The sequence below is a fragment of the Telmatherina bonti genome, assembly GCF_933228915.1.
Source record: "Telmatherina bonti genome assembly, chromosome: 12".
Taxonomy (NCBI): Eukaryota; Metazoa; Chordata; class Actinopteri; order Atheriniformes; family Telmatherinidae; genus Telmatherina; species Telmatherina bonti.
The window spans coordinates 35778983-35794874 of record NC_136610.1 but is presented as its reverse complement, the minus strand read 5'-3'; the positions used below and the strand labels follow the sequence as shown (position 1 = coordinate 35794874).

Below are 15892 nucleotides of genomic sequence, written 5' to 3'. Positions count from 1 at the left end.
ACTCAGGAAATTCAGTCAAATCATGATTTGACTTAAAGGTGGAGTATGTAAGATTTTCAATATTTAAAAAAAAATTAACTAAAAAAATAACTACAATCATAATTAGTTTTTTTTACATGTAGGTTCCAGTCTGTCCATATTTGATGCGTTATTAAATTACAAGTTTAATTAATGACAAAGACCCTTCTTAAATGTTTGCCTACCAGTAAAAAAGTGCTTTTGTCATTAATTAAACTTGTAATTTAATAACGCATCAAATATGGACGGACTTGAACCTACATGCTCAAAAAACTTTCTAATTATGATTGTAGTTATTTTATTAGTTAATTTATTTAGAAAATGTTGAAAATCTTACATACTCCACCTTTAAGTAATAAAGTGACACATCCAATCAGGATAAAAAATAAATGGACATAAGCAGTTTGTTTATGTCCAGGAGCAATCAGGTTGATGGTGTTTCTTGAATATAATGTTCGTGGAGAACAGAACACCCAGAATGAGGGAATATTTGATTTATTTCTCTAAGTTCAGTGTGACGAGGAATGTTAAGTTGCATTGTCTTTACAAAATTTACAGTGATTAATCAAAACTCAAACAATCACAGCAAAACAGAATAAATGTGTTCAAAAGGAAAAAAAAAAGTAAATTATTATAGAATCACATTCAGCATCTCTGCGCATCAACCCATGTTCCATGTACAGTAGTGCACGTTTAGCATCATCTTCCTCCTCCGATCGGGTGAATGTTGACCATGAAACACAAAGCCACACATACAGGTGCAACTGGGACACTCCTAGAGTCCGGTTCAGGGATAAACTTTGGTTCCAGGTTCTGCTCCAACACGTGGCGGGACTAGAAAAACTGAAATAGAAACGGGGCCGGACGCACGCTTGCATGTTTGGTCCAGACTCAGAATTAATACGTATTTATGACTCTGAAAAAGGATTTTAACGTGGGGATTGTCTCAGGTTATCGTGCAACAATTTTACCATTTCTGTTCATATCAATAACTTTGCTTTCTAAATTTATAACCTAAAAGAAAGAATTCTGCAGGAAGACTGCCGGCGTTTTGTCTGCAAGCTGAAGGCATTCCCGTCATGGAAAAGGATTTTACCTGCTGATCCATTAAAATACAGAAAGAATCATAGTTTGAGAGTAAAAATCTTTATTTCCAACGTGGAGAAGTTTGCAGCTCTTCTCATGATGATGAGAAAACAGAAGAGCGCGGATGTTTTTACGTGTGGACGTAAAAGCTGCCAGTCAGCTGCAGCTTTACATCCCGCTGCTGCCAATAAATGAGCAGGAAGCAAAAATAAACAAACATTCAGGTATTTTTGTTCCTTTCCTTCTTTTCTAACATGTTTCATAAGTTGCACTTTCCACTTCTGGCAGTTACGAGTTTTTCTTTCCAACAATCTTGTTTTTCACTTTTAAGTCACTTTGGATAAACGAAGAAGTTTTATCCTGTTTGAGACTGTGCACATTAAAGGAGAAGAACTCTGATGAACAACATGAAAACTGGAACTTTGCAACAAACTCGTGGAAAAAGTAAGAAAATCCTTTTTTAATGCTTTCTAATAATAAATATGATGTATTGATAATTTTTAGACAATGATCAGTTTATTTAGTCTCATCCTTAAAAAAAGGGATAAAATTGAAAAATGGAAAGATTTTAAAGAAATAATTAAAAAATATTTTAAATATATCAAATTACAACGATTCTCACTAAATGTCCAGTTTATTCTCAGACATCCTTTAAAAAATAAACAAAAAATCATTTTTAATAACATTAATTATAATCAAGGATTCTAATGTATCTTTAAAAAAGAATAACAAAAAATAGTAAGAAATTGTGAATGTAGATTAAAAAATAAAAAATAAAAGACCAAAACAGAGACAATAAAAATAATTTCAAGGTTTAAATTCCTAATTGAAGAACCCAAAAAAGAAAAAAATTGTAAAACATTGTGATGAAAAAAGATGTTAAATGAAATGTTAAGAATAGAAAATTATATATATATATAAAAAAAGGTTTGAAAAGAACTTTTCTGAAACCAAAAGCAGCATTCAGCAAAATCTTCTAGCTTAAAGCAAAATAAAACGTATTTCAGAGCTGAAATCTGCCACTTTTTATCTGAAAGTTTCACCTCAGTCTTCACGTTCGTTTGCGCGCACGTTGAAAAAAAGGTTTTCTTAATTCTTCATCTATTTTTTGACTCTGCTGTTTTTCTGTGTGAACTCACGTCGTTCTGGTCCTTTAGGAATCGCTTCATTCTGTAATAAAAAAGAAATTCTCCCCACGTTTGTGATCATGCATGTCCTACCATGCAAAGGCAACGTTACGGCAACTCTGCATGGAACCAGCAAACAGAAACACTTCGCGTTAGAGAAGAACATCAACCAAGAGGTGCAAAAGTAGCTGTTCTGAAGCTGAAAGGTGACGACGAGCCGCCGTGAAGCAGCGCATGATGGAGGAGCTTCCTCACAACTCTGCAGGCTAACAACAACGGACATGCAGATTTAACACAAAGACGCCTCAAACGTCTCGCTGTGGATGGAAGAGAACAGAAAGTTGAACCACCGACACGTCGCCGCCATCTCCAGGCACAGTATCAAAGAGGAAAAAACTGATTTCTGCCAGACGGTTTAGTTTGTGAAGTGAAGAAACAACCAAACTTTCTACGCGATGCATTCAAAGACTCGCCTAAATGGTTTCATTGTTTGGGATTCAGTTGCTTTTTCTCTTTATTAGCATCCATTAAAACCACAGGAGGTACTAAAGGACACGTTTGTGCTTCTGCTGGTTTCATCCCAACAGAAGTTGGGCTGGAACACTCCGGCCACTGGGAGCAGCTCTGAGCTGGTCTCCAGGCACTGGGATTTAAAAAGCATCACGCCGTAACCAGGGAAACCCGCTCCGGGATGGAGAACCGGTTGGCACCAGCCTGACTGGGAAGAAGCACTTCCTGAAGAGCGGGTGAGATGGATGCAAGTCCTCCGTTACGACGGCGGGCTGACGGAGCAAATGAAGGCACTGAAATGATGAGTCTGAGCGAACCGAACCGCCGTGAAGAGGTCCACATCTTCCGGCAGCTTCTATCTCTGTTCAGAAAACCAACAGCATGAGAGGCAAGAAGCTGGTGGGTTTTTCCTCGAAGGGGGCACAGCGAACGTCTCCTTTGGTTCTGGACACTATCTGTCCTGGTTGTCCGACCTGAGGCCGCAGTCCTCGGAGGGAGTGTCGAGGACGGGATTGACAAAGCCTTCGAACTCGGCGTCTGCGCCGTCCTCTGGGTGAGTACTCACAAAATCATTCTCCCACTCCAAAGCGTTGGAGTCCTCTGAGGCCGAGGTCGGCCCGCTCGTCGTTGGCTTCAGGCCCGGCCTCAGAGCTGCGCGCAGGATGTCCTCCTCCGTCCGAGACCTCTCCCAGACGGGCAGCGCACGGTTGATTCCTGCAGAGAGGACACATGCAGAAATGTTGCTGCCATTAATCTGCTGTCTCACAGGGAAACGACTGCAGACTGTTCCGACCAAGCGGGAACCCTCTGGTGGGACAAAGGAAAGCCAAAAACTGCAGTTCCCCCTTCATCCACTAGGGGCTGCAAATCCCCATAGACTCCCATGTTAAAAAGACCAACTTCACAGCAGGAATAAACATGTTTACAGTAGAAATAAACATGTTTTTACAGCAGAAATAAACACGTTTACAGCAGGAATAAACATGTTTACAGCAGAAATAAACACGTTTACAGCAGGAACAAACATGTTTACAGTAGAAATAAACATGTTTTTACAGCAGAAATAAACATGTTTACAGTAGAAATAAACATGTTTTTACAGCAGAAATAAACACGTTTACAGCAGGAATAAACACGTTTACAGCAGGAATAAACATGTTTACAGTAGAAATAAACATGTTTTTACAGCAGAAATAAACACGTTTACAGCAGAAATAAACATGTTTACAGCAGGAATAAACATGTTTACAGCAGAAATAAACACGTTTAATGCAGGAATAAACATGTTTACAGCAGGAATAAACATGTTTACAGCTTGCAACTTTTATTGAATATTTTGGGTTTAATAGGTCAGGTTTACCTTCATGACAACTGTGGGGGGAGTGAAGTTTTTTTCTTTTTTTATAACTTTGTTAAAAAAATTATTTAATCTTGGAATTCGACATAACTAGGGGCGTGTCCTTTTGATTGACAGGTACCACTGCAAGAAGACAGAATGTAGAACCACGGTTTTTCGGTGGTGATTTAGCTTTAATTCACCAACCTCCATTAGCTGGTTAGCTTCTATTAGCTTAGTTAGCTCCTAGCTACAGGCAGCTCAGAGTTCACCGGACGTCAATCATCCACCATGACACTCACAGCCCCCCTCTAAGCTCCACCTCTTTGCCCATATTTGTATTTTCTGAGCGAGACGATACGCATGCCCCTGCCAAGATGGCAAGATTATGACAAAAAATTATAATCTCGATTATTTTTACTGAAATTAACATCTGTATTATTTAACACAATTATCCAGTATTTATAAACAACGCTGCGCACCGTGGTGTTCTAGACTCCGTGTCGTGCATTATAACCGTCTAATGGACGGTTCTGAGTTGTTTAATCCGCTTTTACAGCTTATATAGGAACTATTTTACGTTGGCCTGGATGTACGTTTTATGCCAAACAACCGCTGTCAGGCTGCAGCGCGTTTCTCTCATTCACCTGTTAAAAGACGGCTGATCTGAACCAGCTGGTTAACGCGTTGCTATGGTAACGCCCCGTAACGGAGGGATATTACAGCGTTTAACTGGCCGAACTATGTATATGAAAATAATGCAGCCAGTTGTCACTGACAATGGTATAAACTATGTTTAGGTGAACTTCCACAACCTACTGCAGTTATTCTACATTGACCTGCAGCCGGAGCCGACTGAGACTGGCCGCCTGGGAGTGCTTTAGGACGGGAGAGGCTCCCGCTGCTCCTTCCTTACAGTAACTGCAGAACAATATGTGCCTTCAAGTCAGTCGCCACAACACCAGAAAAGTCTCTAATAACTCCAGTAAAAGCTGCTAGATTTGTCGCTTTTAACAAAAAAAGTCTCCAGATTTAGTGAGAAAGTCTCCAAGTTGGCAACAGTGTCTGAATGAAAGCAAAGCGGCTGTGGGAGGAGTTTACAGCACAGCGCTGCAACGCCAGAGACGCTCGATTAGCAGCTGAAGACAGCAGGAGAGGAAACTGCAGAGAGAAAAATAATCACAGCCTTTTATTTTTATCATCGTTGGAAACCCAGATCGTAGTTGAGATTAAAATCCGATTAATCGCCCAGCTCTATGTTTCACACCGGTGTGCAAACACAGAAACCTAATCCAGGCTGCAGAATATTCCAGGCTCTGGACGTGCAGTCTGGTAAACCAGCTCACCTTCCTCATCCTCCCACTCCAGATCCAGCGAGGTCCCGTCATCGTTGGTGGAGCGGGTCTTGGTGGTGAAATCCCAGCTGTACTCTGTGTTGGGCGTCACAGCGTTTGTGTCGGAGGGAAGTCCTGCTTACAGACAGACAGTTCATGCAGCATCGATCACAGAAATCCTCTCCAGACGGCACAACAAGCATCATCAGTTCAGTAAACTGGGCAGACGGGTCACTCACTGCTGCTCCTGAAAGCCTCCGACTGAGCTTTAACATTCTGGAGGTAGACGTCAAAATCCTCCCCGGTCGCTTGTCTGCAAGGTGTCACAGAGACAACAATCACAGCAGATGTTTACTCACAGCACAGCCAGACAGAGAAAACCTTCCCTTCCCATTAAAGAGGACGCTGCTCGGCCTGCGTGGGCTCTGAACTGGGAACCAGTTAGTATAGTGTGTTAATGTGTGTTCTGCAGGCAGCGCCATGGTTCACAGCAGGACCTAAGTCAGCGTTGGCATCTTTAACTCGACGTCTGCTGAGAGCAGAGACCGAAAACAGGCTGAAGCGACTAAACAGCTGTTAATGACAGCGGAAGGAAGTGTCTGCAGAAAGACGAAAGCAAAAAGAGTCGATTTATCTGCATGGAGATGCTCTGTGGAAATCATCTTTGTTTCACAGTAAAGATAACTGCTGGAAGATTTCATCACATCGCTGCAGATGCAACTCTGCTGAGGACGAATCGTATCAAGATTTCACTCTAACTACTAGGGCTGTGACGACATGCTTTTCTCCCGATTCGATTCCGATTTTTTGGGTACCGATTCGATTTAAATTGCGATTCTCAAAATTCTTCAATATTGATGATTTTTGTAATTAAAAACTTTTTTTTTTTTAAACTTCTTTTTGCCAGTAATTTTCTTGATTTCAGTGAGCAAAAAACAACACACCAGCCAGATCATCATTCTGCTGCTATAATGCCCAAGAAGACAAGTAAAAAGATCCATAAAACCAACAAAAATTACAAAATTTTTTATAGTGGATTAATTTTATTTGAGAAAAAAAAAAAAGATTTTTTTTTTTTTTACAAAAAAATCCATTTTAAAATTGTGAAGAAAAAAATCCAGATTTCCGATTTTTCGATTCGATTTTCCCACCCCTATTAACTACATTTTATTTTTGCATTTATAGAACATAGAACTTTAGAAAAGCATGAATCAACGTGGATACTATCTGCAGATTCGTGGTGCAGAAGTGAAACAATCAAAGTTGCAGAGGAGACACAACTTGATGGTTTTGGCACTGAGTGAGGTCCTCGTCATTCGATGAGGAATTTCAGACAACTCCGTCTCATCATGTTTAAAATCATCTCCAGCACGTCTCCTGTGGGGTAGAGTTCTGTTTTCGGATGAAATTTTATCAAAAAGTTGCTAAAAAGACGAAAACATGACAAACAAGCCGCACCTGTTTGCGACGCCACCGTGTCAATGAGCGTGGAATTAGAGGAAATTCTCTCCGTAAATCTGAATTATGGGTCTTTAACTTTGCTGATTTGCATGCCGGACCCCTCCTTTTTAATCGTGTGATCCAGTAGAATTACACTGACGTCGCCAAGTTTAGCGGCATCAGAATGATGGAGTCAAATCCATATAACGAGCAGAAAACACAGGGTCTGCTCCATTTACTGCCCAGGCAACCCAACAGCCAGTCGGGTGGGTGGAGATTAGCCGAGGAATAAGCCGGATGTTCGGTGAGAACGCTCCTTTGAAATACTTGGATGGAACAAACAAACCAGAGGGAGTCTGCAGATAAACTACAGGAATAATATTGATGTTTGGCCTTTAAGGTTATAAGTCAGCCATTAAAAAGGATTCATTGAAGAACTTCTGGTTATGTTAGAATTCTGTTCTGTTATGTCCCAGTCCAACATCATTATGCCGTGTTGTGTTTATTTGTTAAGAGACCTCCACACGGACACTGTTGCACTTCGCAGACTACAGCGGTGGGCAACTCCTCTGAGTTACTGAGTTATTTACTCATCCCCGGTCTGAAACAAATGTGTGACTTTTTTAAAAATTTTTTTATTTTCATCATCAGCTTCACTTCATGCCTCATTTGTTTTGGCAAAGCCCCTTTCCACTGGTAAACCCCCCCCCCCATTTAAGCATCAAACTCCTCTTCGTCATCACTTCTGATGGAAAAGGAGCGGACCCTGGGATTACGGAAAGTGGAAAATGGGAGATTTTCCATTAAATGCAGGTTCGTCCAGGTGGATGCAAGTGGAAGCCGGGTATAATTCACAACAGTTTTATCAAATATGAAGCATAATTTTACATATTTTTATTGACTTTGTCCACCTGATGTTAAAAGTTTGTCTAAACTGTGTTTGCAGCTCATAGAAACAGTTTTAAGAAGTTTATATTTGAGATTTCAGTGGAAGCCACGCGTCTATATTTACACACCAGACCAGACGTAATACGTTGGATTTATTAGGGAACAACTGACTTTTTCTGCTGGGTGTCCCCGCTGGAGCCGTCGGCTCTCCCACGAGTCCTCTGGGCAGGCAGCTGCAAACACAAATACACATCATACTCACATCTTTCAGCAAAATCAAACAGATTTAAAACATGTTAAAACATCGACTTAAAACATTCGATATTCTGGTGTCATCCAAGACGAAACAAGCAGATTTTTTTAATTATAACCAGAAAAGTAACAGCAGGCCAGCAGAAGAGTGAAAACTGAAGTAAAAAACTAAACTTGAACTCATTTTTATGTCACGTAACCTGAAGAGGAACTGGAGATCTGCTGTAGAACCAACAGATTATTTGTAATTTCCTGTAAACAGTGGTAATAAAAACTTAATGTGAACTGATTAGACAGACACACTGCAGGAATACACAACAGTTGGACTTTTCATGTCTTATTTGCAGAATCAATCAGAGACTCTTCCATGGCTACAGGAGGTCAGTGACCTCCGGATTTACCTGCTTTCTTTGCTTTTAATCGATCTTTGCTGAACAGCTCTCTGCAGGTCGCTGCAGCTCAGCGGGGTTAAACCAGGACCCAGATCCTCTTCACATCTAACAAACATTCGTGCAGCTAAAATCTCTGCTTGTGGCGTTTTGGCCACTGGCAGCCACCGTCCCTTAACGCCTCTGCCTGGTGTTAGAAGTCGCCGCTCAGCTCGGCTTCACTGCCAGATGTCCCTTTGAGCCCGGTTTAGAACAACGATGCGTCTCGTAGGTGTGGGGACTTTCTCCAGGACTGGATCTGGATTCCGCATCTGGATTTTACTTTTGTCTTCATGTTTGGAGTTTAAAGCTGGAAAAGGTAATGTTGGTGAGCCAGCAAGACCCTGTCTTGGCTCCTCCCCCTGGCTTGGCTCCTCCCCCTCTTGTTCTGCTCCTTGCGTGATCCGAGGCTTTTTTATTCGCAGCCTTTTCCACCAACGATTTTCTCTTTCTCGGCTGTTTAACAGGAGGAGGCAAATAAGCCGGGTTGGGAAATCCTTCCTGCATTTTCTCAGCCATGTTTGCCTTCCGAGTTTCTTCTTCACTACTTTGTATTTTCATCCTAACTCGCTGTTTATATGCAGGGTGTGGCTATCAGGTATGCGCTGCTGGAGGGGGAGGAGGGGAGCCGGGAGAAGAAGCTTACGAAATATAAGAAATGAACAACTCCATTTGGGTCGGAAGGTTTGGATTGGTCAGAGTTTTTACAGATTTACAGTAAACTGAGGGGTGTAACTATATTTCTTATTGTTCATGATTACAGAATGTATAGACTACTATCAGGACGAGGAACCGCTTCACCCAGAGGAACACGTCTCTGGGCAACGTTACCTACTCGAGCTTTAAGTTCATTCATTATATTTAGTGATTTCCAGATAATTAAACTATGGTGGCCCTGAAGGGTCACGGAAATAAAAAAGCCACAACACACAGAATTTGCATTTGTATCGTGACTGATTGAGGCGTGTTGAAGGAATATGTTGTAAACCTGTTGAACAGGTTAGGAAAGAGAAATCAACAACTCTGATTGGTCAGTTTTCTTGACTGACATCATGCTCAACCAATCACTTGCTGCTGCTCGGAGGCGTCAAACCTTACAACAACTTTTAAACTTTCGTTTATGGTGACAAAAACAAAACTTTTGGAAGCACAGCATTTGATGCCATTTTTGTTCGATTACAATAAGATGTCGGTCCAAACCTGACCATCCTTTGTCAGCATTATTTGCTGATTCAACAGCAGATATGACCTGGCTGTGTGTGTGTGTGTGTTGTTTTGGTCTTTTTGTTTTAGTTAAATGCATTAAACATATTGCATGCGGTGTATCTAAAGGTAAACGTATTTGTATGGAATGAGAGACACCTTTAGGACTCTCCACATTCATGTCGAGATGGAAACATATTTCTCTCCAGTTAATGAAAAGCTAAAAAGAAAAACTACTTCTGAATGTCTTTTTCTCTTATTATTACTGATAAAAAATATTGAAAGATGGAGAAGTACAGTTTCCCAAATGCAACAACATAAACAGACTAATAGGGACAAAAAAGTAAAAAAAGATGGATAAACAAAGAAAAGCCTGCCATGAGAACAGAAGCCCCCCCCCATCTCAGAGGAGAAGCTGCTTTAGCCGAGCCGTGAGGTAAACTGGGAGAAGGGAGCGCTCGCGGCCGCCTCACCTCCTTTAATTTTCGCTCTCGCGCCAGCCTGGCGGCCTCACGCTGGGCGGCATTTCTAGCCTCCTCTTCTAGCCTCAACTTCTCCTCTTGTGTCTCTAACTGAGCAGAAATAACAAAATGAAACAAACACAAAACAGAAAATTACCCAAACAGAAAAACGTATGCAGCAAATCATAACAAAACAAATAAGCCAAACAAACAAACAAAGACAGCTTTAGAACATAAAGTGAGAAATGGGGGCTGGAAGTCTCAGGAAGCCGGGCTGGATCTCACCTCAGCTTGCAGCTTCTGGTCGATCAGGACTTGTTTGTCGGACAGAGCAGCGTAGCGGTGTTCTCTCAGGTGGTTGATCTCATCCTCGCTGATGGGCCTGAGATGGAAAACAACTGAATCAAGTCATCTTTTTAAGGTTATGCATGAGATGTAATCACGTAAAAGCGGGTCTGGGTGTCTTACTTTGGGCAGGGCTGAGGGCTCTCGGCCTGAAACGCAGCAGAGAAAAGGTTTTAGATGAAGTACATCCACTCAGCTGCTCGCCTCGACTCAAACGCTGCCATTCTGCTTCCTATGCAGCATAATCGAGTTAAACCTTGGAGGGAAATGGACAGCGGCCAAGAGGGAGCAGAGATGGCTTTGCAGAGGCTGCACCTTGTCAATTCCTACCCATCATGGGTAGAGAGCATGTCAGAGAGCAAAACGTCTTCGCCGGTGCAGCCTGGCTTTTCATTTTACCTGGATTTTAATGCAGTCGGGCCTGAAGCAGCAGAGCAAAGACAGAACAGTCTCCTTCCCCCGGTCTGAAGCGCTCAGTAAACAAAATGCCACAGAATCTCATGTAGGATCGGTGGATCGAAGGACCAAGTTAACAACCTGGTGCTGCAGAATGAAGGATGAGGCAGGAGAACATCTGCTGAACTTACACATTTAACTTGGAGAGTGGAGGTGATTCTACCTCAGCTTGTATCTGAGACAGCTGGGAGGAGAGTTGCATCCACACTGGTGATGGGAGGTTTGGCTCCTGTCAAAGAGCCGTGACTGGGGTAACTGGATGGCGAGCAGGTTGTGTTCTGGATAAAAGATCAACGCGTATGAAAGCACCGCCGCTGATCAGTCCGTTCTCTGTCCGTGTTGGTGTTGTTACGTCCCATTGCTTGTGATGCAAAACTGACAGTCTGATCTCCACTAGACTATTGGTTGGCTGCCTTGTTTCCACTCTACTACTGGCTGCACTGCTCCTTCCAGGACTCGCTCCCTCATCATCATCTTCAGCTCGTCAGCCCTATTTAAAGAGCAGGCTGGCAATCATTCAGGGCAGCTGAGTGTTGATGGCTCAGTTCACTTTGTCGTGGTTGTCAGCCTGGGAAAGTGGTTTTTGTGGTGTAGTATGGATTTGTACTTTGAATCTTTGTGTTTATGAGCCCAGTAGGGGTATTTTGTAACTTGTCTTAAATAACAGTGGCTTTGTTGTTAATAGTTTGTCACACTTCTTGTTGTTCAGGGTGTGATGTGAAGCCCGGTACAAATGTTGTTTCTTTATTCCTGCCCGTTTGTCACGGGCAACAACATTCATGCCCGCAAATAAACACCTTTTTAAAAAGAACTTATTTGTTGGTGTTTAATGCTTACAAACCTCTCCACCTTTCACTGGCGAGCTGGGGGTTTGTAACAGTGTGAAGATCTAGAGAGGAGCGCTTGTGGGAGAGATTTGTTTGATAGAAGCATCCTTGTGATGAGAAAATAAAGCTTTGGTTCTTGTTCTAGATTTGTTCCCGAGCCTGTTGAGCTCCACTCGGGTTGCATCTTAAATAATGGAGTTAATAATGATAAAAACGTGTCAGAACGGAGGAACCACCAAGTTACGGAACGGACAACTACTCGTGTTGTCCCAAAATGCTCTGACATGGGAGCGGAGACTGAAAACTACTGAATGAAATATCTAAAAGGAGAAAAGTGAAGTGAGGAAACTCTGCCTGAAACATCTGGACCGTAACAAAGTGATCAGAGTACCCTCTGCTTATATAGTCCGATTAATTAATATTGCATAATCTGATGAACTTAGGTCTTAACAGAGTCTGTCATCATTCATTCCTGGCTGTTGCTACGGCAACAGTGTTGCGTTTGGCCTTGATGATGCGTTTACATTCTCTAGACTCCTCCAGGGTGAAGCAGCCGCGCTGCTGGGTTTCTCCAGGCCTGTGATTGGTCAGACGGTAGAAAGTCAAGATTGGACTGATAACCAGCTTTGTCACGCCTCCAGTCAGGATCCTGGATGTCTGAGTAAGTCAGACCAGGTAACAACCCAGGTATGCTGATGCTCAGAGAGAGAACACATCCATAGATCCTTCTCTGCTGCCCGACTGGCAGATCTCACAAAAGATTCAGGCAATCAGATGAAAAGCAGAAAAATTCCTAGCAAAAACATAAAAATGTAAAATTTCCTGGACGAGTTTTTAGGAAAATAATGACATCTGGATATGACTGGATACTGGAAGCTTGGGAACAACCTTGTGTTGCTGTAGAATAGAATAGAATAGAATCAGACTTACCTCATCGCTTTCTACCAGGTTTTCAAACTGCAGAATGAAAAGACTCAGTTCAGTGTCTGAATAATCGCTGTTGAACACAGGAGAGGACTGAAATGCACGACGCGTACCTCTATTGTGTAATGCTCCCCCGTCGTACTGCTGTGGAAGTATTTGGACCTGCAGATAGAACTACAATTAATGGATTTAATATGCAATAATATGACATTTCAGACCTTCAGATTGTTGATAATCAAGCAGCTGATGTTTCCTTTTTATGATGATGTCATTGTTGACAACTGACATTAATGCAGGAATTAATAGAAAACGATGCAACTTTTAAAAAAAAAACAAAACAGTATTTTACTTCTACAGACATATGCAATGATACTTTTTTGTTTATTAGTTATATTTAGAATATATCATAATTTATTTCAATGTATTCTCTTAAATATTGATAAAATAATATATGAATCATATTATGTAAATCTTCTATAAAATATAGTTGTATCATTGTCCTTTCGTATTTATCGCTTGCATAATTACATTACGTTCAATTATATAATATTTATTTACTCTCCAGTAAGTGGAAACGTTTTGGATGACTCACTAACATCCACTGAATTGGTTTATTTACAAAGGAACATCTTTATTCATGAATATGCAAAGAAAAAGCTTGTAAATAGGTGTCTGCTATAAATGAATGATAACAGGAGAAATTTTGGAGCAATCATGAATCTGTCGTAGAATCTACACATCCGAGGCCGTTTCTGGTTCAGATGAAACATTCTTGTTAACCCAGGAGCACCATGTGTTCAACAAATAATCTCCATCAAAGCAAAAACGGATTTTTTTAAGTCTGCTGGGTGAAGTCAGACTTCACCGGCTGATAAATTAGTTTTGTTACTTGATTTAACAAAAATAATCAGTTACACCTTCAACCTGGTGAGTTGTTCGTCTCCTATATTAAAAACATATTATTACCTTTATAAATAGATTCTTAGAGGATTGTGACATATTAATATATTATTTGGCCTCTGAAGGTCATAAAAAGAATTGTGTCATAGCTAACATGAGCTCTTTGCATTTATGTTCTTAATATTGATTAAAGATTAATGGAGCTGTAACTCGTGTCTGTAGGCAGAAAATTAATTCTAATAGATGTTTCATTACTCTGTTGAGATTATATCATTAAATAATTTATACACATGTATAAATTGATTTACATAATATTGATATATTACCAGTACAATTATCTATACTAGCTTTATTAGGTTAGCTAAGTTTATTATTTTATTAATAATTATAGTTATTATAAAAATTATTTAAATTTTTATTTATATATATATATATATATATATATAATAAAATTTTTAATAAAAAATTTCATAATAAATTATATTAATTTTATTAATAATTTTATAATGAATAAATTTTTTAAATAAAATATACAAAATATAATAAAAATAAAAAATATATAAATATATCATTTTTAAAATAATTATTTAAATGATAAATCATTTTATAATAATTCATTTTATTAATAAATTATTTTTAGTTTAGCTAAGTTTATTATTTTTTATTAATAATTATAATTTTTAAAAAATATATATATAAAATATAAAAATTGAAATATATAAATATATAAAAAATAAACTATTTTAATTATAAATAATTTTATTGTAAATCATAATAATTAATTTTTTAAAGAAATATTTTATTTATTAGTTTAGCTAATATTAGCAGCAGTCGATTTTTAGTAGGTTAACCTGGAGGAGGAGCAGCTTGTTCCTCTCTAATCTTAAAGCACAATGTGGAATCAGACTAAAAACATTAATTATTTACACATGTTGGTGGCAGAACAAGCAAAAAAAACCAAAACAAAACAGTGAAACCAGTGATTCTGAATCAGCTATGAGATCCAAAAGGTTTTAAAAACACGTCTAAAGTTACCGTGCAAGACTTTTCCTGAAGCTGACAGTGAGTGAGTGTGTGTGTGTGTGTGTGTGTGTGTGTGTGTGTGTGTGTGTTGATGCTGGCACTACATTAGACCTGTGCCCAAGCTGTGAACAGCTGGGGTGGGGTCCTGATTCAGTGGCACACCCCCCAAAATCTGTCAAACAGACTGCTAAGTTGTTAGTTTTTATTTAATCTTTTACACATTCCCAACAGACTGGAAAAGACATGAATAAATCAAGCTGCATAAATAAAGTGTCAGACTGGAAAAACATAAATAAATAAAGCTGCATAAATAAAGTGTCAGACCACGATGCTACACTGTGATCTACATTAGCAGCAACAAGGCTTCCTATCAGACTGCCTTGTTGTAAGTTATCTCAACGCCTGTTAAATGCATACGACAAATATGCCCTATATATGTACATTGTTGTTAAATAAATAAATAAACAAACATTAGCAGTAACCGGATACGCTAGTTGAGATGATGCTAACGGCTAGTTAGCTTAGCATGCTAAAGCTCCGCGCCACTCACCCTCCTCCTCTCTGGATCCTGTTGGCTTCTCTCCTGAAGAGCCCAACACAGTAAGCCCAGCAGTTTCCCATCGCATTGTCAGGTGTTACTGGTTTCTAGCTGTTTAGGGAGCACCTTAACAGCTGCTGCTGCTGCTGGACAGACATCTTCAAGCCCAGTTCTGTCTGAGCTCCACTTCCTCATCCCTACTTCCTCTCCGGCTGATGTCCGAGCGGCCGCCATGGGAGAAAGCGCCCCTGCTGTCGCCACGTGGAAGCGTCAAACCTCCTGCTGGGTCGACACAGTAAAACTGTTTCAGTCAGTTTATTTTCCGTTTTATCATTCATGAACTTATTACATGACTTGTACAGTTTTTAATTTGTCATACTGTTGTACTTTTCTCAGTTACTTTTAATTAATTCTGCTTTTAAAGGTCAGAGCAGACTCTACTTTTCAAGGAAGCTAAGATGGTTTAACGTCTGCACCAAGATGTTGCATATCTTCTATAAGTCTGTTGTGGAGAGTGCAGTCAGCTTTGCAGCATCTGCTGGGGTAGTAGCATCAGAACCAGAGACTTGAAGAGAATCAACAAACTGATCCAGAAAGCTGCTTCTGTGCTTGGAGTAACTCTGGAGCCGCTGGAGCTGATTGTCCAAAGAAGAATGCTGCACAAGCTGATGAAGATGATGGAGGATTCTTCACACCCTCTCCACAACACAGTGATGAAAAAACAAAGTGTGTTCAGTGAGAGGCTTCTTCAGGTCCGATGTAAGACTGAAAGATACAGAAGATCATTCCTGCCAGC

General features: G+C 40.2%; 1 protein-coding gene across 1 annotated transcript; it reads right to left on the bottom strand.

Annotated features, from left to right (window-relative positions):
- Positions 1–524: 524 nt before the first annotated feature.
- ap1ar (adaptor related protein complex 1 associated regulatory protein) lies at positions 525–15271 on the bottom strand. Its single transcript, XM_079250006.1, has 10 exons — positions 15109–15271; positions 12749–12797; positions 12642–12668; positions 10552–10577; positions 10369–10465; positions 10096–10194; positions 7911–7972; positions 5651–5724; positions 5424–5546; positions 525–3455 (listed from the first exon to the last, which is right to left on the bottom strand). Exons 1-10 carry the CDS (start codon positions 15177–15179, stop codon positions 3193–3195), a joined length of 891 nt encoding a protein of 296 aa, XP_079106132.1. The 5' UTR covers positions 15180–15271; the 3' UTR covers positions 525–3192.
- Between the last annotated feature and the right edge of the window lie 621 nt (positions 15272–15892).